This window comes from Anabrus simplex, chromosome 2 (assembly GCF_040414725.1).
Source record: "Anabrus simplex isolate iqAnaSimp1 chromosome 2, ASM4041472v1, whole genome shotgun sequence".
NCBI lineage: Eukaryota > Metazoa > Arthropoda > Insecta > Orthoptera > Tettigoniidae > Anabrus > Anabrus simplex.
Genome location: NC_090266.1, coordinates 435,645,398 through 435,670,717, shown reverse-complemented (window position 1 = coordinate 435,670,717; position 25,320 = coordinate 435,645,398). Strand labels below are relative to the sequence as shown.

Sequence of the window (25,320 nt, the reverse complement as noted above, 5' to 3'; positions counted from 1 at the left end):
AGTATCCAGTATTCGGGAGATAGTAGGTTCGAACCCCACTGTCGGCAGCCCTGAAAATGGTTTTCCGCGGTTTCCCATTTTCACACCAGGCAAATGCTGGGGCTGTACCTTAATTAAGGCCACGGCCGCTTCCTTCCCATTCCTTACCCTTCCCTGTCCTATCGTCGCCATGAGACCTATCTGTGTCGGTGCGACGTAAAGCAACTAGCAAAAAAAAATAAAAAAAATTGATGTACATATCAAAATATATTAAAAACTGAATTAACTAGACCTCTTTGAAATTTTATATTGTAATTATTTAAGAAGAATAATTTTGCACTTGTGGCCGTCTTCTTCGCAAGGTGCGCTGTATGAAATGTGATATTAGAAGTGAAGTACTCCAAACTGGAAAAACTGCTCCTGTCAGACGTTTCATCTGTAACTGTGGCCAGTGACTTCATCGTGGAGTTGATCAAATGTTCCTTTGTGTAGTTTACTAGAAACTTTTAAAAATATTGAATTTACGACACAGTCGCTTGACTTTCTTTAAGTCCTCAAGTCTTTTGAAGTGATGCCATCAAGGCGCCACTGCCACTAGTATTACGAATGAATGATTGGGTTCTTGCTTAAGGATGAATAATGAGCAATTCCCCTACTTCATCAAAATCCCCTTTGTGTCACTGTCCACAATGATGTGTAGTTCAGAGCGTTTTCGTTCTGTTTTTGGGTAAGAGCTCAACCATAATGTATATATATATACCATAATGAAAAATTTATAATATTGTTGGTGCAGGCAAATAATAATAACCCGTTCTCAGCCACCGTGGGCAAATATTTTCAATTTGACGTCATTTTGGGTACATGCTTGTCAATTTCGACGTTCCGTTTAACTCTACCAGGTGGGTGACCTATGGCTGAGTATAAATATTGTCGGGAAAACACCAAACGTGTCACCAGAGATCCTTCATATGCCAACCTCGTAGGACATGAGGTGTCGAATACATTTTGTAGAAGTGAACTGCAGAGGGAGCTTTCCACTGATCCAACAGCTTCGACGAGTTAGGCTGCCCTGGTGTCCCCGCTAGGTCGCCATTTGGCATAGTGTAGTCTGCAGCAATCGATCGCGCGTTTAACTTGGCCATAATGATCGCCGTAACCGAATCCTATGACGTACCAGGGATATAAATCTCTAGGGGCAGACGGGGCATTGTATTCAACGGAGGTGTTGGCATCCGTTGAAATCGACATTAGTGATTTTTAACTGTTGCTGAAGCAGAATAATGGCTCCTTGGCAGTACGTGGAGAGAATAGCGAAGCCAGTGGTTGTCTCTCTGATGACGACACCTGTAAATCAGATGTTTCAATAGGATCATGCCCGCCCTCATACTGGTGGCATCTCCAGGGAAGCTCTCGAAGATATTGCGCTTTTACAGTGGCCTGTCTGGTCACCTGACCTAGGCACTGTTGAACACGTATGTGATTAGATATGTGGATTTATGCACACTTCCCTTAGTCATTTGAAACTGTCGACGAGGTGAGCCTAGTGGTGGAGTAAGCATGGGCTACAATTGTGCAGGACGTGGTTCAGGGCCTTATTGACTTCATAGCGCACAAGATACAGAAACGAATTGCAGATGTGTGAGGACGCACCTTGTACTGTTGGGTGTCCGCATGTGCGTACAGAAACACCTGAATCTGGTACCATCGCATGAAATAAATTCTTCGAAGGAACGTGGAAGTCACGACCATGCTATCTCCGGACCCCACTAACTGGACTCAGGGATCGTCGCGCTGTCGTGTGGTGGTTGGGAGGGAAGTTACTGATTCACCGCCCTCTGTTGACGGTTTCTTCAGTACGTCGCGCTGTGCCATAGTGGGGTTATGCTTGAATTATTTTAGTACAGGTCTCCATGTATTTGATAACATGAAGCCGTCTTCCCGGTTGATGTTATTCGGGCGCAGCTCGATCTTTATGGCTTCCCTTGCAAGTCCAGCGTAGAAGTATTTCACAGGCGCGATGACCTTCGTCTGGTCGAAGAGAATTTCATGGTCTGTACTGCAAAAGTGTTCTGCTACTTCAGACCGGCTTATGTTATTTTCCGTGGTGGATGATACAGTGATGTTCTTGACTGACCTGATGAGTTCTTTAACCCTGGTGCTAAGAAGCCTTTTTGTCATGCCATATATGAACGACCACAACCACATGGAACTTCATAGACGCCCGGTGTTTAAGGAGGTGGTTTTTCATTGACTGAAATGAAATGTCGTACGGCTCTTAGTACCGGGATATCCCAGAACGGGTTCGGCTCGCCAGGTGCAGGTCTTTGTATTTGACTCCCTTAGGCGACCTGAGCGTCATGATGACGATGAAATTATGATGAAGACAACACACACACCCAGCCCCCGTGCCAGTGGAATTAACCAATTAAGATTAAAATCCCCACCTGGGCCGGGAATCGAACCCGGGACCCTCTGAATCGAAGGCCAGTAGACTGACCGTTCAGCCAACGAGTCGGACATTCATTGACTGATCGAAACCCATTGAACCCATTGCTGCTCATTCTGTCTGTTCGTAATAATCCCCTTGTAGTAGAAGTAAGTAGATTTTAAACAAGCTCCTACCAGTTTGGTCAAGTCCTCAGAGAGGTATTGTCTAATAACTTATAAGGAAGCTTCTTTGCTACTTTTATATTAGTAAAAAGTGACGTAACATCAAAGCCTACAGGATGCCAACTTCGTCCACCCTTAGCTCCCGTAACTTCTGTATGAAGTGTTTTGAATCTTTAATGTGACTTCTGTCTTCCCTATTTATGATTGTAACAGTGATGAAATATAGCGGGCTCAGAACAATGGCACTCTCGATTGTTCTTAGTGGCACGTCATTCTTGTGTATTTTTGGAGGGCCGTAAATGATTGGAAGTACCGGGTCTGAATTTAGTAAGGTCTTCTGCAAGTGTTCTGGAAGTGTCCCTCTTCACAAGTCGTGTGACTAGTGTATTAATTTTCTTAGTGGGTTTCCTTACTTTTTTATATGTTTCTTCTGCTGGCAGATTGATACTTTTTGTTTCGTAATTAGTTGTATTCATAATGACTAAAAAATTACCCTTTTCAGCCGGAAGTACAGTTATACTATTGTCTCTGAGAAACACATCAGCTTCTTTAAGTTCACTTTTGGTCAGGTTTTGACGTGGTCGCTTCACTTTCCTCAGCACGCCTTGTTTAATGGTAAATCTCTGATGGTACCCTCTAAACCACAGACAGTCTTCTCTACAGGGATTCTCCTCTGTGCCACAGCGAAGTTACAACCTTTCTTTATCACTGATAATGAGTAATTTATCACGCATATTTACCATGACCTTGTTGTAATCTAATTCTGGTGGTTTGCGTTGGACCATTCTCTGAAATTTCATTTAATTATTTGCTCTGCTATACGCATTTACACGTTCGGCCTGCTCATATGTTATCCTGTCTACCAAGGCCCAAGTTAATGCTAATCTCCATGAAATGACTGAGTGTAATTTTTTTGTACTTATCAAAATCCCTCCTTGTTTGTTGAATTTAATTTCGTAGCAAACGTCTGCTGGATTCCGCCAGAATTTTTTTTGCGGATGAACCATCCATCTTGATCCTTGGAGGTATTGTGTCACTGTCAAGGCATCTCTTCAAGAAGGCTAGCCTGGCGATTGATTTAGATATTTAATTTCTCATTTCACCTAACTTTCTAACCTTCAAGTATAGTATGCGAACCTTTTCTTGACACAAAGTTCCGATTCAGCACTAGGGAACTCAGGTATCAAGAAAAGGTTCGCTTACTATGCATATCGACGGCTTTCTTTAAAAACCTCGTAAGTCCGAATACTCTTCCTATCCATTATATTCCTTAAGACTGGTCACGCCTCCCAGTCTCATATTTATATGCAGTCCAAAAGAATAATTTTCGTTATGGTCATTTTCCTCTGCCAACGTGTAAAGGAAAATGAACCTTAAATACATTATACTCTAGGAGTGTGTAAATTTGTCATGAAATCAACATCCCTACAATACGGTATGGTAAGGTCCATTTTCCTTTAGAAGTTAGCAAAGGAAACTGAACACAGCGAAAATTATTCTGATGAACTGCATACAAATATATGACCGGGAGGCGTGACCAGTCTTAAGGAATATAATGGGTAGGAAAAACATTCGGACATACGAGGTTTTAAAAGAAAGCCGTCGATATCCTCTCCTTAAAAGTTACTAGTTAGAAAACGTAGGCTTTCGAGGTTGATTGTATTAAATTAAAGAAATAAATATACGAACTGGATTGAAGTCATTCAAAGTTACTGATTCAGCGCCCAAATTACGCCAACAGGGAAGACGGCTTCAAATTATCAAATACATGGAGACCTGTACTACAGAAATACATGCATGACACCACCACGGCACAGCACGACGTACTCAAGAAACTGTCAACAGAGGGCTGTGAATCAGTAACTTCCCTCCCAACCACTACAGCACAGTGCGACGATCCCTGAGTACAGTTAGTGGGGGGCCGTGGATATCATGGTCGTGACTTCCACGTTCTTTCGAAGAATTTCTTCGCTCACTGTCGGAGGCAAACTTTCACATGCCCTGATGAAGGCCAATGTAATTTGGCAGAAATTTCGGCTTTGTTAAATATATATATATATATGTAAATGGCTTTAATCTAGTTCGCATATTTACTTCCTTAATTTAATACAATGAGGCACGAAAAAATACGTTCATTAATCATTGTATCCATATTGCGACGTGGCGCAAATTACTGTACGCGTATGCATATTTATTCCTTAGCTCGTAGGACAGCTGGATCCGCAATGGATAGAACTTCAGATGTCACAGAGGGCTTGGGTGCCATTGAAAACTAAATGGTGAAGTATATTTTGCTAAGGTGAATATAATGGCTTCGTAGAGTGGCGGCATTCAGTACTAAGATGTGAATATATGTCTATACAGATACATGATACAACTTACTGTTTATTTCTTGGTCCGTAGGCTGGCTGAATCCTCAGTATGTCCTTCAAATTCCACAAAGAGCTTGGATGCGATTGAAAATGTGTTCTATGAAATAAAATGTGAGGTCGTTTCACATTGCTTTCTCCAAATGGAAGATGCCACTAGATAACACTTAGTCAAACTTACTGTAAAGTAGGTACCAAATCGCCTTGGAAGAATCACACTTACACTTTTGATTGTGAGGAATTGCGGCCTAACAAATGAAGTTACTAATATTAAAATCAAAATCGGTCTCCTTTTACCTGCATTTATGGCTATCGCCCAGGTGGAAGAGTTGTTACCGACGATTTACACAGCATTTTCTTTCATATTTTAAAATAACTTCGAAAATAGCTCATTGCCCTGTCAATTTCAGTCACTCTCGGTTTGTGAGCGTCAGTGATCGGACTGGGACTACAGTAATTGACAAAGAAATATACTTCCTCTTGCCAATATTAGCAGATATAGTTCCCTTCAAACTATAACTGGACCAGCAAATTATTGATTAAATGATAATTTTCCAGCGTTGCATTTGCAAGTCTATGAATCGTTTGACAGGATTTCGAGGACGATTAGAGATCTCAAAATTATAATTGCCATTCTGCTGGTTTTCATCTACGACAATTGGAATGTTGGCAACCCACTTACTGAACATTACAGACTTTACTAATTAATTGGCTATCAGGTCCACGAATCTTCATCTACATGTGTATAAATATTAATAATATCCCCCGTCCTGTGCTACGGTGCTACGTAGATTCAGGTTATTTCATGAATAATTACAGTTATTAATAAAATATTAAGTGAAACATGAGAGATAAAGTATTACAGTTGACCATAATAGGAAGAGAGCTACTAATTGTACTTCATGATGCAACAAAATGTGCGTGACTTTAGTCGTGAGTAGAAAATTAACATATGACTTAGAAGAATTTTACTCTGTCTGAATTCCAACGAAACGAGAAAAAACAAAAGCATAACCATGATGGTAACTATAAAAGCAATAGATAAGGTGCTATAAACAATTTCCAACTCCTCACATACTCCTCAAGAACTTTAACCTTCTGCATGAAGAACGTATATGACGAGAACATCGTACAGTCTGGAATACCGCAAAAGTTAAATTATATAAACTGTAAGTAAAATATTGCCCGTACGATTTACAAACCACAAGAATTAAAAGATATACAGTACCCGCTAAATAACTGAAGCATGAAATAGAAAGCAAATATTGGATCTACAAGCTCCAATGACGTAGATGTTTGTCTACCGGTATACAATAATGTAATATTCGTTATTTATTAACGAGAATATATCGTCATATAAACTCAGTACAAAATCAAAATCCACTATTTTCTCCAACAAATATATTTTACATTTTAACAATGCAAAATATTAAGTTGAAAATTTCGTTATATCTAAGGATTCTCCCCATTAGTTAACATTGCGGTACCATACTTAGGAGTTCTTTAAAATTATCTTCACCAAGTATTTGAGCCGATTCATGAATCACAGGAAGCAGCATTTGTGGAAATCTGAAATTTAATGTGGGAGATGCTGTTCACTCATTAATTTCATGACTCAACGATTGATCGACGTTCCTCTAAATATATTTTTATTTCATGACCTATATTTGCTACACTAAGACTAATTCTTTAAAGACTGCATGGGAATTCCTTCACTGAATCACTTTACATGTAGATCAGTAGATCTTACAGGACATTAAAAGAAATATAGTATGTACGAACTCACCTTTACTAGGTCATGCATTAGGCTGTAGCGGAACATCCAGTCTAGTTTGAATTGATCATTCTCTAGAATATCTTGTAGGCTTCCCTTCGGGCAGTATTCAGTCAACAAATAACAGTTTGGTGCATCGACACAGGCTCCGATGAAGCGTACCAAGTGATCGTGATGCAGGTCTTTCATCTGAAACATAATTTTAAATCAATCTCACAATTCTGATATTCAATTTATGAAAAGTTCATAATATAATTAGTTAACGATAAGTATTTACGGTTGACGTTTCCAGAGGAGGAAGAAGTACATTCAGAATCTAGAGCTGTCCATTATGATGCACTAAACATAGTTCTTTCATGATGATATTCTACTACGTAGTGATGCTGGGTTCCGGCCACCTGTGCCTCCACTGGCGCCTGGGAGGAAGCCTCCTCCGCTGGGTGACGTCAGAGTGCTGACGATTAGAAATGCGGGCTCCTGGCTAATAGTGCATGCTTAACCTCACATGAAGTCATAACTTAACGCTGGCTACGGGTGCAAGCTTAAACTTACAGCCTTGGATTCTATTCCAGATTTAAATTTACAGGACATTAACATTACTGACTCAAGTTCGATGCTTAAGATTGCGAGCTTTACCTTGCAAGCTTACACTAAGTAGACAAGATGGCGACTATACAGTGTCCTTATGAGACATGGTACAGGGCTAACTCAGGGCTTTGGTGCTGAGCCACTACTTTTGAACAAGACTGCACATTGTTCTATGGGATTAGGGACATAATGTAAGGCCTAATACGTATTAATTGATTAGATAGGAATAATTTTGGAGGGCAAGCTTAGGACCTCAGCGCCGACACAAAAATTTAGAACACGACAGCAACTATACATTGTTCTTATGGAACTAGGGGGTGGTGAACCGCGTAATGCGTATAAAAACACAATGGCGAGAGAGCCCTGGAGGCCCATGGCCTGCAAAGCAACTGCTGCTCAGCCCGAAGGCCTGCAGATTATGAGGTGTCATGTGGTCAGCACGATGAAACCTCTCAGCCGTTATTATTGGCTTCCTAGAACGGGGCCTCCACTTCACCGTTGGTCACCTCCTAAATTATAATCACGTAGGCTGAGTGGGCTTTGACCCAGCCCTCAGATCCATGTAAGATTCCCTGACCTGGGCGGGAATCGAATCCGGGGACTCTGTGTAAGTGGCAGACATGTTACCCCTACGGAGCGGGGCCAGCTCTAATATATATGCCTTGCTTATATAGGAATATATTTGAAGACCGGCCTCAGGGTTTTGGAGCCGATCTTGGAATTCTGAATAACACGGCGACAATAAATTATTCTTATGGGACTAGAGATTTGGTGTAAGGCGTAATACGTATATATTGCTTACGTATGAATAACATGGGAGAGTGAACTCGGTGACTTGGAGCTGAGCTTCGAATTCTGAACAAGATGGTGAAAGTACATTGTCCTTATGGGACTAGGGAAGTGATATAAGGCCTGAAACGTAACATTGATTATATGAGGCGTATAGTTTCAAACATGGCCAAGTCCGTTGAGCTGTTTTTTTCAGGAGAAGCAAAAAACTCGTTTAGGGCATTAATTCATATATATTCAGACACTTTAATCTTTATGTTGCTTAGCAGAGGCTTCTGATTCATTACCATACAATTTTTACAGTCTAAATATATTACATGAATTGAAAAATGTACCCGTATTTAAAATTTGGACTTGACCACGTTTGAAACTAACTGTGGGACTTGGCCGATTTTGAAACTTACGTAAGAGGACTTGGCCATCTTTGAAACTTAGATTAGAAAATTTGGCCTAATATCTAAAGAAAAAGGAAATCTAGATTAGGCCTATTTTCCAACTGTGTTCATCTTGACTTTATTTAGAACAAATATGAATAAAATGATACAAGATTTAGTGAAATATCTTTATAAAACTTATTATCTTAAACATTAGGTTTGTGTAAAATTACCGAACATTGTAACCAATGTAGAGGCTAATTAACATTTAAATACCGTATATTTTGCAAATATATGGATTCATGTAGCTACTTCAATGTATATTCTTCATATTATACCTATTCAATACCATCGCGCCTTTGAAACACATCACTGAGCCTTTATTAAATCACCACTAACAACACGTTGTTGATTGTACTCATCTCAGCTGTCTTTCCCTCGTCCGCTTCCAGGTGGAAAGATCGCGTTGCCGCTTTCTGGTATGGCGTTTATTAATTTCCTCCATTTTATTGCACAGCAAATATGAATACTATTAAAAACGACCAATTAATTATGTATATATTTGTAATTTATAAAATATTTATTAAAATACACGCAAACAAAACCACCACATGTGACTCGAACAAACGTCAGGCCGCCAATTACCGGAAGAAAACACGTGACTGGATAGCGCAGGTTTATTGGCCCGTGCGGGTTAACAGGGACTTGGCCGACTTTGATATGAAACCTCATTCTTTGCTGCAATTTGAAATGTGATCTAGCCGGATTTGAAACCCACTTTCGTTCCCGTTGTATTCATCTTGTAAAGAGGAATCCATGGAAATCAAAATATCAGAACGTGAAAAATATGGACTTGGTCGTGTTTGAAACTATACGCCTCATATGGGAATACCTTGCAGGAGGAGATCAGGGGGACTGTTAAAAGAAGGAAGAGATGATTACATAACTGTTGAAAATTACAGAGGCTATGTGTTAAATGTCTTCACACCCCTTTGATAGGAGACTCCAGTGAGCGAGCGGAAATTTGAAAACATTTATTTATTACAGATTATGTGATGATATTTCGTACGGGTGAGTCTTAAACATACTATGAGATCACTGGTCACCTGATTATCATACTATTGGGCCTCAAATACATGGAGAATAGGGTGGATATGGTACTTGGGGGGACCCTTCTCAGCTAATATAAGGCTTTGGAAGCGTCACCGCAGAGCAGTCGGTGTGTTTATCTCGCGAGGGACAGATGTGTGTCGGTATCAGGCATTAGGTCCCCTTTGTGTGAGTACTGGTAATGCAGAGAATAATGTAGTCAAAATGCTAATCGAAGAGTGACAGAGGAAGATGATGTTGAAAAAAAGCTATCACATCTAAATAGAATAACATAGGCCCCAGCCTTTTCAGTCTTGAAAACTGCACGGTCATCACCATAAAATCTGATCTAAGGGTGACAGGCAGAGGTGATGTTGAAACATGGCTATCAATTCTATGTACACTAGGCTGAGTTACTCAGGCGGCTGAAAGCTAGCCTTTTGAGTTTTGAAAACTGCACAGTCAAAAGCCCAAAAATATGACCTAAGGATGACAGGCAGAGGTTATGCTGAACCTTAACGGCATATCAACCTATATATATAAAAGAACATGTCCTGACTGACTGACTGACTGACTGACTGACTGACTGACTGAATGATTCATCATCGCCGAGCCAAAACTACTGGACATAAAGAAATGAAATTTTGGGGATACATTCACATTAATATCTAGGTGCTCGCTAAGGGAGGGTTTTTGGATATTCCGTCTCTAAGGGGGTGAAAATGGGGGTGAATATTTAAAATGAGGATATCTATATCTCGAAAACTTACAAAAGTTTACAGATCTAAAAATTAGTATTTGGAATCTCCCTTAAAAATAAACACGTATTTTTTGTTTTCGGAAAATCTCATTAAGGGGGGTGAAAATGGGGGAAAAGGGGTTGAACACCTTTCATGAGGAGACTTATACCTCAAAAACTGAAGATGTTACAGATATGAAAATTGAAATTTGGAATCTCCTTTGAAAATAAAGAAACACGTATTTTTGTGTTTTTGGATAATCCGATGAATAGGGGGTGAACAGGAGTGACAAACGGGGTGAATTTAAAAAAAGATTACATCTGCAAATTATCTCAGACACGTAATATATTACAGATTTGAAAACTGGTATTTGGAATTTCCTGTAAAAGTAAAGGAACATAAATACTTTCTTCGGAAAATCCACGTAAGGGGAACTGAAAAAGAGGGTGGATTTTTAAAATTAGCGTATCTACAGTATATCTCAAAAACTTAACATGTTGCAGACGTGAAAATTGGTATTTAGTATCTCCTAAATAACGAAACACGTATTCTTTGGTTTTCGTAAAAGACCCTTAACGGGGGGTGGGTGAAATGATTGAAACATTAGTTGAATTATTTGTATGAGAATGTACATATACCTACCAAAAATTTAAAAATGTTAAAAACGTGAAAACTGGTATTTGGAATTTCCTGTAAAAGTAAAGAAACATAAATACTTTCTTCGGAAAATCCACGTAAGGGGAGCTGAAAAAGAGGGTGGATTTTTAAAATTAGCGTATCTACAGTATATCTCAAAAACTTAACATGTTGCAGACGTGAAAATTGGTATTTAGTATCTCCTAAATAACGAAACACGTATTCTTTGGTTTTCGTAAAAGACCCTTAACGGTGGGGGGGGGGGGGTGAAATGATTGAAACATTAGTTGAATTATTTGTATGAGAATGTACATATACCTACCAAAAATTTAAAAATGTTAAAAGCGTGAAAACTGGTATTTGGAATCTGCTTTAAAAATAACGAAACACGCAAACTGCATTTAAGGAGGGGGGAACAATTTGGTAGAGGGGGAATGAAAACGGAGATGAATTCCATTTACGAGGATACATATATCTCAAAAACTGAAGATGTTACAGAAGTTATAATTGGTATTTGAAATCTCCTTTAAAAATAAAGAAACACGCATTTCTTGGGTGGGGGGAAACCAACTTAACGGGCGGGGGTGGAGCGATAAAGGAGTGAATTCTTTTGATGAGGATACTTATATCTCTAAACCTGAAGATATTACAGACATGAAAATTTGCATTTGAAATTCTCTTTCGAACTAAAGAAACACGTAATCTTTTCTCTTTGGGAAATCCACTTAAGGGGGTGAATTAATTGGAAAATTAGTTGAATACTTTGTATGAGGATACTTATATCTCAAAAAATTAAAAATGTTGTCCTGCTCACTGGCTAACTGGCTAAACATGCATTTGGGGGGGGGTATTCAACTTGGGGTGGGGGCGGTGAAAAAGGAGTTTAATTCCTTTTTATGAGGGTACATGTATCTCAAAACTGAAGATGATACAGTCATGATAACTGACATTTGGAAGCTCCTTTATAAACAAAGAAACTTTTTTTTTGATTTACGGAAAAATCACTTAAGGTGGAGGGTGAAAGGAAGTGAGAAAATTTAATTTTTTTGGAGAAACTTATATCTCAAAAACTTAAGGTTGCACACCTGAAAATTTTTACTTGGAATCACCTTAAAAAATGTAACACGCATTTTTGTTGGGGTGGGGGTGGGGGGGGAGAAATTAACGGGCTGGGGTGGAAAAGGAGTTGAATTATTTTTATGACGATACTTATATCTCAAAAAATGAAGGTGTTAGAGGCATGAACATTCATATTTTTAATCTTCTTACAAAGTAAAGAAACACGTATTCTTTTGTCTATGGAAAATCCACTTAAGGGGTTGAATGAATTGAAAAATTAGTTGAATTCTTTGTATGAGGATACTTAAATCTTAAAAAATTTAAAATGTTGTCCGGCTCCATGGCTAAGCGGTTAGCGTGCTGGCCTTTGGTTACTGGGGTAACGGGTTCGATTCCCGGCATGGTCGGGAATTTTAACCATCATTGGTTAATTTCCCTGGGACGGGGGCTGGGTGTATGTGTTGTCTTCATCATCATTTCATACTCATCTCGACGCGCAGGTCGCCTACGGGAGTCAAATCAAAAGACCTGCACCTGGCGAGCCGAACCCGTCCTGGGATCTCCCGGCACTAATAGCCATAAGCCATTTAATTTAATCTAAAAATGTTAAAGACGTGAACATTGGTATTTGGAGTCTCGTTTAAAAATAAAGAAACGCGCACAACGAGTAGGAAGGGGGGTGAAAAAGGAGTTGAATTACTTTCATGAGTATAATTATATCTCAAAATCGAAGATGTTACAGACGTGAAAATTAGTACCTTGGAATCTCCTTTAAAATAAAGAAACATTTTTTTTCTTTCGGAAAATCGTCGTAAGGGGCGTAGGGTTGAAAATAAGTAAATAAGAAGTTGATATACGTTTATGAGGATACTTTATCTTAAGAACTGAATCTGTTACAGACGTCAAAGTTGGTATTTTGATTTTCCTTTCAAAATGAAGAAAGACGTATTTTTTGTTTTTGGAAAGTCCACTTAAGACGGGAGACGGGTGGTAAGAAGTGAGGAAGAAGAAGTTGAATAATTCTTATGAGCATACATTTATCTCAAAAACTGCAGGTGTTACAGAGGTACAGGCATGAAAACTGGTATTTGAATATCCTTTAAAAATAACGAAACACGTATTTTCTTTTGCTTTCGGAAAATCCAATTGAGGGGCTGAATAGAATTGGAAAAGCGGGTGAATTTTAAAATGAGTAACGGTATATCTACATTATATGTCGTCTGGCTCCATGGCTAAATGTTTAGCGTGCTGGCCTTTGGTCACAGGGGGCCCGGGTTCGATTCCCGGCAGGGTCGGGAATTTTAATCATCATTGGTTAATTTCCATGGCACGGGGGCTTGGTGTATGTGCTGCCTTCATCACCATTTCATCCTCATCACAACGCGCAGGTCGCCTAAGGGAGATAAATCAAAAGACCTGCACCTGGCGACCCGAACCCGTCCTGGGATCTCCCGGCACTAAAAGCCATAAGCTATTTCATTTTACATTATATGACAAAAACCAAACGTGCTAGAGACAAGAAACTTGGTATTTGGAAAGTCCTTTAAAAATACAGGAACCTGTATCTTTTGTCTTCGGAGAGGGCACTTAACAGGGGGGGAAACGTAGTGAAAAATAGTTGAATAATTTTTTATGGGGATACTCATATCTTAAAAACTGAAAATGTTACAGACGTGAACATTGATATTTGGAATCACTTTAAAAATAAGGGAACATCTATTTTTGTTTTCGGAAAATACACTTAGATGGGGATATGGGAAGGACTGATCAAGGGGTTGAATTCTTTTTATGGGGATACTTATGTATATCTAAAAACGGAATAAGTTACACATGTGGTAATAGGTATTTGGAATCTCCTTTAAAATATAGAAACATGTATTAATTTTTTGACTTGAGAGAAGACTGTTTCTCGCATGTACAGTTCTATGTCGCATGGTCATCTTAGCCCCAAAAGGTAATACCACAAACATGGTTTAAAAATAATTTCGGAGGTAAATGAAACTCAATTTTTGGGTGAGTTTTTATACTTTAGGAATTTTCAGATAGTCTCTTAGTACAATGCCGAGGAACGACTACTCTGATAAAATTACGAAATCCACGCGAGCGAAGCCGCGGGTAATTGGTAGTTCTATACAGACTACCTTAGCCTAAGTAGCTCAGGTGGTAGAACGCTAGACATTTGAGTCTTGAAAACTGCATGACCATCAGCGCAACGGGACAATCTAAGAATGACAGACAGAGGTGATGTTTAAACATAGCTCCTTATGAAGTCTGTATAGACTTAGTTTGAGTAGCTCAGGCAGCAGAGCTTCAGACAATTGACCTAACTTTGGCGCCTATGTCCAGTATTATTTTAAGACGTTAGTGTCGAGACTCCGGCGTAGCAAACACTTAAGCACTTGGAGAGCTTAAGTGCAATTCAAACACCCTACCGCCGAGCTAAAAGAATTAAAATTTCAAAATACCTGACCCGACTCGGAATCGGTTACTAGTTTTTCTTGGACAGAAGGCTCTTGTGAGCTAACAGCTCAAACAGCGTTAACTCGATTACTGAATTTTCTTGGACCGGAGATTTGTCCGAGCTAGCAGCTCAAACTACTGCGGAGAGAGAATGCTAAAAATGTACTAGGGAGCGAGGTCGTGACAGTATGTAATAATTTTCAGTAAAACATTAATTCAGCTGGCAGCTAGGTCTAATAGTCTAGTAAGAATTCAGTGAAACAAAGGAAGGTTTTTGCATTCAGTCGTTGATGTCATCGTCGGGTCTGTGTGTAAAGAGAGTACACGTTTGAACTCTGAATCATTATTTAAGGACGAGTTATCCACTTCGTTCGACTGTTGGTACTCACCGAGAAGCTCGCCGTGAAACGTTATGAGGTACGTTCTTCTTCTCTTTATTACTTTTGCTATTAAGACATGCAGTATATATGAATGACATGATTATGTTCTTTTTTATTAGAGATCGTCTACGGCATAGTTTACAGCAGATCGATTCTCTAGCGTAGGTACCGGCTCGAGTTTTAGGTAAGGTATGCCTATGAATAGCAGTGTGTTATAGTAGCTTAACTATCCAGTATATATTATTCGTACTATCCGTTGGTATTTTTCAGCATAGAGACAGCAGTTTGATCCCCAGAAATCTAAGGCGGATCGATTTTCTTAAGTAGCTGAGAACTGTTCAATTGTCGATACGTCAAAGCTACTACTGTCTCAAGCTACGTTTAAATACAAAACTAATTATTCATCAAGTATAAACAGCCTATCAATTTGTCTATGATTGTAAATAGACGTTCTATAGCACAGATGCAATTATCAATATCCACAGTGCTATAGCAGACCAAACAGACCTTTCTTGGCATTGCATTGCTTTAATTCTAAATTAGGACCGTGGACTGTCAACTATAGTTACCTGAAATTTGTCTGACTTTTAAATTTTGTCTGACCTCTATTGATTAACTGTTGTTATCTTCAAAGCTTTACATTGCAAACCATGTGTGACTCTTTGCTCTTACATGTAACCTCCCTTCATTAACTGTTGTTTTTCTTTTAAATCTAACTTTGTTCATCTTCGTTCGATAAAAAACGCCAGCTGATAATGCTATAGAAGTGCTATGGCAGAATCTAAGTAATTATTTCCCCATCTTTTTGCAACTACATTTTATAATAATGAAAACCGTGCCCTTACTTTGTTACATCTGCTAGGTATTTACTTAGAGATGAACAGTCTTTTCTTTCTGGCATTCTTTACTTTAATCATTTTTCTTTTTCAACTGAAGGGTTTTCAACTTAAGAGCGTGGGCTGTCGACTACACTGTAGCAGTTAGCACAAGTAGCTGTATTCTGACAGCGGCTACAACCTTCATCAAATTTGACATCATCTGCGAGAGTGCCTTTACTTCGAAAGTATAGAAAGAAGACGTGGTGTATGATAAACATGGGAATAGGAAACTTAAAGCGAGTTCTTTTTGAGTGTGAAAATAACAAAATACGATAATAATAATAATAATAATAATAATAATAATAGTAATAATAATAATAATAATAATAAAATTTTGCTCCCAGAACCGAATATTGCACTTGGCATAGCCGTTGCGGAAGAGGCCTTAAACAACATGTATAATACCCACGATTTACCATTTATAACCGTACAAGGGTTTACAATCCTCGTCGTTAGCGGGGCACGCAATTTTATAATAAATCGAAAAGAGCCCTTTCACATTTTTGGGATCGTATCTTTAAAAGGAACCAGTCCGTATTAAATCTGTTTATACTGAAACGTTTGGCAGTGCTTCTCAGTGTATTCTTAGAATGCAGTATAGATCGACAAGTAAATTTACGAGTAATAGAATAATAAGAGTATTTCGACGCCTCGATAGGCACTACAGACTACAGGAAATTAGGCGCAAAGATCGACTACGGTACGAGGGTGAGTCAATATTTAAGTCGCAAACATGTGTGTGAGTTATACCATTTGAAATTACGCTCGCAAGTTTTGCCAGCAGATGGCAGCATATGTATGCGTGTCGTACGACATCTCGCAGGCACTCAGTCAGTCAGAGGCTGTTAGTGCACGATGGCACATGTGTTGCATGACTGTACACGAGAAAAACAGCGTACACTTGTGCGTTTCTTGCGGGCCAAAGTACTGTCCACAGAAGAAGTGCATCTCGAAATGCATCCCATCTGTGGTGAAAACTTTCTCACGGAAATCTGTGTTCAACTGAATCCAGAAGTTTAACCACGGAAGGAAATGCATCAGAGATGGAGAGCGCTTGAACATCCACCATACAGTCCTGACTTAGCCCCCAGTGTTTTTCATCTCTTTGGGCCCCTAAAACATCATTTGGGAGGCCGTCATTTTGACAGAGGTGATGCCGTTATCTATGAGGTTACACGTTGGCTGTGAGAGCAACCAAAGGACTTCTTTTCTGCTGGCTTTCAAGGACTTGTAAAGAGATGAGATTGGTGCCTGAATGTACAGGGTGAATATGTGGAAAAGTAAAATAAATGTCAGAAAGTTACTTTAATTATGATTGTCTCAATTCAGTTTTGCGACTTAATGATTGACTCACCCTCGTACTAATAGGATTATTGTAGCCGATGATAACACACCATTTTACTTTTACGCGCCTGTCAAACAACAAAGAAGGCAATTTACATTTTCCAACGTTTGTACACAACAGAATTTATTACCAATTCAAAGTCTTGAGAACAGAAAACTATCGGGGACTTTACCGAACGGTGATGCAACTAGAGTTAAATTTTAAAGGGTCTGTTTCTGTCTCATTTTTTTTTAAGTCTAACGGGCCTGCTCGTAGGGTCAATGTTTTGCTGAGAACACAACCTCGCAAATACCGGACTTCACTCTGCCCTGCCGCCTGCAAATAGTTTTATGATCTGTACCATGTCAGTATCAGTTTGCAGTTCCAAATTCTCTTGCGTGTGTGCTGTGTGGCTGATAGCTTACTCTAGTCTTCGGTTCAAGGGAATCTATAGACTTGCTATACTGCCAAGTTTCAATATCACCTCTTACTAATAACAGTGCAGTTTTCAAGAAGTTAGCCCCTCAGCTATTCCGCTTTCAAACTCGGAAGATGGTGGTGGCGGTGGTGGTGGTGGTGGTGGTGGTTGTGGTGGTGGTGGTGTTGGTGTTAGTGTCATAGTCGGACGAGGGTTTGCAACTTTTATTTCCTGGAGCTTGATGGTCGGGTGTGTGCAAAAGAGGTCCCATAATGCCAAGAGTCGCCCTCCAAAATTACTTCTATATACGCAATGCGCGCGTATTGCTCTGCACACCACCTCCACAGTCTCATGGAAGCAATGCATTGTCACCACCTTGTTCAAAATTCCAATTTCAGCTCCGAGTTCCTGAGGCCGCCTTCCTAAGTTATTCCTATATGAACAGTGCGTACGTATTAGGCCTGTTAAGACCTCCTTAGTTACATGCGAAGGATGTATTGGCACAATCTAGTTCAGAATTGCAAGTTAAGATCCGAGTCCCTGAGGTCGTTCTCCAAAGTTATTCCCAAATACGCAATGCGTACGTATTTGGCCTTACACCGTCCCCCTAGTTATATAAGAACAATGTATTTTCACCATCTTGTTCAGAATTATTCCAAGCATAGATCCGAGTTCCTGAGGTCACTCTCCACAGTCATTCCTTTATAGGCAATGTATGCGTATTGGGACTTATACCACGTCCCTAGTTCCATTAGATCAATGTATAGATGCCATATGGTCCAGAATTCCAAGCACAGCTCCGAGTTCCTGAGGTCACCCCAAAGTAGTTCCGATATAATCAATCCATACGCATTAGGCCTTACATTATGTACCTAGTCCCGTAAGAAAAATGTACAGACTTGTTCAAAAATAATGGCTCCGCTCCAAAGCCTCAGGTAGGCCTGTACCATGTCTCATACGGACACTGTATAGCCGCCATATTGTATAGTTAAGTTAAGCTTCTAAGGTTAAGCTCGCAATCTTTGTTATCCAACTTGAGTCTGTTAAGTTAAGCCTTCAGTCGAATCCCAACCTCTACGTTCAAGCTTGTATAAGCAGCCAGAGCTGGATTACGACGTCATATGAGATTAAGCATGCAATCTTAGCCTGCAGCTCGCATTTCAAATCGCCCGCACTGTGACTTCACCTTATAGTGGAGGCCTCCTAACAGGATCCAACGGAAGCAGAGAAGACCGGAGCCCTACATTTCTACTGCTGTTTATCACCTACATTTCAACTAGGATTCCTAGCCCAAATTTTCCGAGAAACTATCCCCTTATAGCCAAATGCTGAATGTGAATATGTCACAACAGGGGCAATTTACAATGACAGATAGAAAATTACAATCAATAATGAATTAAGTGGATAGCTACCCTGAAAGGGATCGTGGATCTCTGAGTTTACAGAAGGTAACTATACAAGATAGGTTATAATTATTGCTTTAATCGCAGCTAATAATGATGATAAGATGCTGATTTTAATTACGCAGTTTTTGACTCTATTGTTAGAGTTAGAGTCATTGTGGTGTTCGTTTGATATACAGTACACACTGTATATGTTAACACAGTGAGGTGAACTATGATTTCTGTATCCATAATTATTAGATTGTAAAACTTCAAAACATTAAAAATTAAAAAATAGAACACTGACGTGACATTTTAAAGAGATGCACACTTAAAACAATACAATAATACAGGGGAATGTAAATTCAGAAAGTTACAGTTGCTTGGTATCTACCAAGTTGGACACTTGTCCTCCAATTACGAGGACAGCACACATGTCAATAGATAATGAAAGACATGGCATGCACCTTTATCATCCATACCAGAAATGCCGAATGTTATAAAACTTATGACTATAATAATAATAATAATAATAATAATAATAATAATAATAATAATAATAATAATAATAATAATAATAATAAAAATAATATAAAATAATGGGAGTACTGGACGAATTTTAAAGCCCGAGGTATGAGTCAGTTGAAACGGCTTGGTCCTTAGTTTGCCAAGACGACATAAATCTATTAAGTTATGGGTTTAACTTTCCATTGACTACTTATACGGTTTTGGGAGACGAACATGTGCATGAATTTTGTCCTACGTGTGATATTTTACATGCTGGTAAATCTACCGGCACGGATGCATGTTGTAACTACAGTGACAATTATAACTGCAATACCAGTAAGTCTCCTGAAGTGTTCCGTTCCGAGTTACAGAGTAAAATGTGTACATTGATATCATGAGGAGAAGTAATCCCGTGAATGTTGTCAAAATATTAGAGCCAAGGTTGCGCCATGCTCAATATGGAAACGCAATTAGAGTCGAAGGTACAGTATTCGTGAATATGTTAAACAACATAATAATGCAGAAATGTATTAATGAAAAAATCCGTAACGATTGAAGGTAAGCTCCTGTATTTTCATTTCCTACAGTTTTTATGCCATGGATTATTGTTATTTTTTTCAAAAAGGTACTAAACTGACTTCTGTTTCTGAATGTTGGATAGTTTCTCTGCACTAATGTCACGCCATCGGTTGGAGAGCAGCGTGTCGGTGTGAGTTGCCACTGGTTGTTCTACGTAGCATTGTGCCGTCCCTACTGAGACTTCTTCCTCGCTATCTTCTGTTAGTTCATTCAACATTTCAGTGATTAATTCCTCATTACGTTCATACTGTCCATCACTCTTCATCCATTTCTTAACATCGATTTCACTAGCATCGTTACAACGGGGTATCTGTGAGATTAGATATGACAAGCTTGGTATGGCATAAATTTCGTCATCATTGCTGTCATCGGAGTTACTGTCAGCAGACACAGCACTTCCGTAACGATTGAAGGTAAGCTCCTGTATTTTCATTTCCTACAGTTTTTATGCCATGGATTATTGTTATTTTTTCCAAAGAGGTACTAAACTGACTTCTGTTTCTGAATGTTGGATAGTTTCTCTGCACTAATGTCACGCCATCGGTTGGAGAGCAGCGTGTCGGTGTGAGTTGCCACTGGTTGTTCTACGTAGCATTGTGCCGTCCCTACTAAGACTTCTTCCTCGCTATCTTCTGTTAGTTCATTCAACATTTCAGTGATTAATTCCTCATTACGTTCATACTGTCCATCACTCTTCATCCATTTCTTAACATCGATTTCACTAGCATCGTTACAACGTGGTATCTGTGAGATTAGATATGACAAGCTTGGTATGTCATAAATTTCGTCATCATTGCTGTCATCGGAGTTACTGTCAGCAGACACAGCACTTCCTAAATTTTTTTCCATGATTTCGTGAGTGTAACCGGCTTCAATTCGTTCCTTGATTTTGCTAACCAATACACTACGTCCCTCATGATTATCTCTCTGAGGAAGTTCGTCATGTTTTCCTCACGTTCTGTTGCTTCTAGGAGTGAATGTATCAGGCAGTGCTAATACTTTTTTTTTACATATTCCAAAACGCTCCGATTCATAGTTGGTATGAAACTTGTTATGTTAAGGGGGAAATAAAGCACGAATTTCATCAAATACTAGTTCCTGTTCATCTGGATGTGACCCTGCGTTGTTCAGCAATTAAACTGTTTTAATAGGCAGACCCTTCTTTCTCAAAAACGTTCTAGTTTCAGGCACGACAACAAACTCGCACGCGATCTCAGTAGAAAGGAGTTGCAGTACGATAACATTGCGGGAATAACCAAGGAATGGAATACTGTATAAAGCTAATTTTAAATCTGCGAAAAAAATCAAATAATGCTCGGATTTTTCGGAGCCTGGGATTTGCGAGACCCTACTGTACTCTGACGGAAAAAGGCATTCAGCATCCTTAAGGAAGGACTGTGTTCAGTGGCACTGGGGTATAATACGTGCATAGCGACGAGTTGTGTTAGTGATTCATTTGTCACGGACATCAGCGATCAAATGGCGTCCAGGAGGCCTGTCCGTGCTCAATCAGTTTTGACTCTGCAGACAATAACTGTGCTGAGGTTAGAGGTGAAAAATATGTGCAACATTCATTCTAGGGTATAACTATGCCCAGCCGAGGAGTACGTGCTCCTGTTGAACAACTGCAGCCATTTGAACCGGGTCGTATTTTGGGCCTGCGGGAAGCTGGACGGATGTGTCGACGGATTGTTGCGCATATTGGGAACAATGCTTAGGAGGTGTGTCTCAGCTTCCAACAGTGGTCTGTCGAACAATCCCACACCCGTAGACCAGGTTCCGGACGTCTGCGTAATACAGACGCACGTCAAGATCGACGCATTGTGTCAGCAGCAGTGGCTGACCGAACATTATCTTGGAACGAAATCTGGTCACATGTTGCACCTGTTGTGTCGCCATGGACCATTGCAAACCACCTGCATTCAACAGAATTACGATCACGTGTACCTCTGGATAGGCTACCACTGACACCACGACAACAGCATACACGGCTACTCTGATGTTGTGAAAGAGTCGACCGAAAGGAGGAATGGCCCTCTGTTGTCTTCATTGACGAGGGTAGAATCTGTCTGCACGTATGTAAGAGATGGACATGCACATGTACAGCGTAGACCTGGTGTGCGACCTATTCCAGAGTGCATTCGACCACGACACCCAAGACCCCCAGGCTTCATGATGTGGGGGTGCCACAATTTACACCTCGCGGTCACAGTTGGTGTTTCTGAAGGGTAACGTAACCAGTGCCCGCTACATTGCACAGGTACTTGACCTCGTGCTACCGCCGTTTCTTCGACAGAAAGTTGATGTGCTTTCTTAGCAGAACAATGCACGTACATATACAGCTGCTGCGACGCAGCGTGCTCTACGTGGTGTACAGTAACTGTCCTGGCCAGCAATAACACCGGATCTCTCGCTAAATGAACACGTATGGGACATGATGAAGTGGGAACTTACGTGTTCTCCAGAGCCTGTGAAGAACCATTGCCGAATTGAATCAAAAGATGAAAGATGCTTGGGACAATCTATGGTAGAATGCCTTTCGGCATCTTTATGATCGTTTCCATGCGCGAAAACACACATGCATTGCCACCAGAGCGGGGTACAGTTTGTATAGATACGACTGGTTGGATACCCTTTACTGTGACGTGTTTTTCACTTCGTCTGACTTTGTAATCATATACTCATGCAATGATAAACTACCTGTCAAATTGCTTGTGAAGAAAATGAAAAAGTTTTTCTCCAGAGAAGCCATCAAATCAAAGCAAGTACGAATTATCTATCCATAAAGAACAATGTCGAGTGCCAGTGTATTAGAAGAGACTGGACAGAGCATAGCGGAAAACATGAATGGAGACAATTACAATCGTGGCTTCATATCCTACAGCAACTTTAGAAGTGCTTTAGAATTAAATCAATTTGCAAGTTAATTTTAAATTATGCGACTAGTAAGTGACGAGAAGGAGCTCACTTCAAACAGGCCGTCAGAATTACAAATATTGAAAGAAAATGTATTGGCGCAATTTAATGGATAAAGGACTTATTGAACTACAGTTCGCTATTGGCAACTACAAATGTGGGCACTGGAGTCGTATAAAAGTATTGGATTTGGAAAATTTGAAATCTTCTATTACCTTCATCGACAATCTTAAGGCTGAATATGGCATTTCACACAAGCACATTACTACATTCGGTAACGACATACAAGAAGATAATAATAAGAAGATAATAGTATACGATGGAAGGAACGAAAGCTTTTGGAAGAAATTAACAGATATATAGCATAGAGGAGTGTGGACAAGGGACATGGCTGGAACAGTGACCAATGTCAAATTCATTTTGGAACGTCTTCAATGCCAACACTAACTCACACAGGAGAGATAACTAAAGCATGTGTGCTGCAGTGTGTACATCGCTCCTACCACAGCTATGCAAATGGTATGGGATTATCAGTGAGTGGCAGGTGAGCTAAGACACTGTACACTTCTTTTCAAAAGACACAAGGCACATTCGGCATAAATTTATGAAATGAGACGGTTAGTTCCAAAACTCAACATGCCCACAAAAATTTTAAAAATGAGATACTGTATGTACAATAATCCGAGGGGCTCCCTATTTAATACGTTATAACGTTTTGTGTCCACCTCTGTGGTGTAGTGGTTAGTGTGATTAGCTGCCATCCCCAGAGGTCCGGGTTCGATACCCGGCTCTGCCACGAAATTTGAAAAGTGGTACGAGGGCTGGAACGGGGTCCACTCAGCCTCAGGAGATCAACTGAGTAGAGGTGGGTTCGATTCCCACCTCAGCCATCCTGGAAGTGGTTTTCCGCGGTTTCCCACTTCTCCAGGCAAATGTCGGGATGGTACCTAACTTAAGGCCACGGCCGCTTCCTTCCCACGCCCTTGTCTATCCCTTCCATTCTCCCCATCCCCCCACAAGGCCCCTGTTCAGGATAGCAGGTGAGGCCGCCTGGACGAAGTACTGGTCATCCTCCCCAGTTGTATCCCCCGACCCAGAGTCTGAAGCTCTAGGACACTGCCCTTGAGGCGGTAGAGTTGGGATCCCTCGCTGAGTCCGAGGGAAAAACCGACCCTGGAGGGTAAACAGATTACGATACGATAATGTTTTGTACCATAACTCTTCTTATTCCATAGATATTAAACCGTAACATTTCAGTTCTCTTCCAAAACTGACTATGTTCACAATTGTTCTTTTCCATAACTTAACATGTCCAAAGTAACCATGTAACAGAAGGGAACTTATTGTTGTAACAAAGGTATGCTTTCAATTATGCGTAGATCAATTTATCGACAGTGACTTCTTTCGTTATAGAGAAGCCAGTGTGTACACTCGCGTAGCTTTTATAACTAGTAAAATGGATGAACAAGAGTTTAGAATCTGTGAAAACTGCATAATACCTGCCGAGCCATGACGTAGTACGAAATCTGATAGGATTATTACACTGAAAGATAAGTTGTTAGCAGAAGTAGGTTATCTCAAACTGCATGCAAAGGTCGTTTACAAAGTCTTAAAAACACGGAATTGGGCTGACATTACTCACTCCTTTGACTGTCAGATGGAAGGTTGTGCTTTAAAACAGATTCCTGACGAAGCTGCCTACTACAGCCGCCAATTTCACATGCATAATTTTGCAAATATGCAAAGGAACATCTACGAAAGTCCAATGGAAGGAAACACATTTATTTTCTGCTGCACACTATTCGCCTTTCTGTCGATGGTGCGGGGGAAAAATGAATTGTGATGGGTATGTTAAGCAAGTAGTTGAAAAATGACGCTTCAAATCACATAAAAAATGCGTACTTGTAATTGTTCAGTTACCATGACATTCTTTCATACCTCCAGGCAGAGCATTTAGTCGTACTGAAACAGAAATATGAAGACGGGAAATAATTCGAAAGCAAGGGGATTTTAGAGGAGTTTTTCAGTTATTTAGAACTGTAATCTGTCCAGATAATTTTTTTTAAACTGAAAGAAAGCAGTCAGCGAAGATTCAAAACCACGTGTTAATTGGCATTTCATTTTGCTCCCATGAAAATATTAATCATACAAAGTAACAAAAGCACAGTAACCATTCAAGTCGATGCAACATGTATCACAAACCTGGAGGAGCCGAAACGAGTCTGCAGAACAGGAAAGAACAAAAACCAAAAATATTTTGTGAATCAATACAGCTTGGTATTTTATCTAAGATTACAAATGTCAACGACGTTCTAAATATACTCAAAAACATTATGGGACTCTAATCCAGACTTCGGCTTTTATAAGGAACTGGAAAATTCTCGACAACTGAACTTCCAAGAGCAGGAATAACACTGGGAGGAAGAAGATGAGCCAACGATTCACAGGGATGCTCTTTGGAAGTGTTCT

At 39.9% G+C, this 25,320-nt stretch overlaps 1 protein-coding gene across 1 annotated transcript in view; it reads right to left on the bottom strand.

Moving 5' to 3' along the window:
* LOC136864181 (atrial natriuretic peptide receptor 1) overlaps nucleotides 1-25,320 on the bottom strand; it is a 2,019,422-nt gene that overhangs the window by 394,834 nt on the left and 1,599,268 nt on the right. Inside the window, exon 11 of the mRNA XM_068226191.1 lies at nucleotides 6,745-6,921. Within this exon, the coding sequence (XP_068082292.1) occupies nucleotides 6,745-6,921 (177 nt within the window). The remainder of the gene's footprint in view (nucleotides 1-6,744; nucleotides 6,922-25,320) is intronic.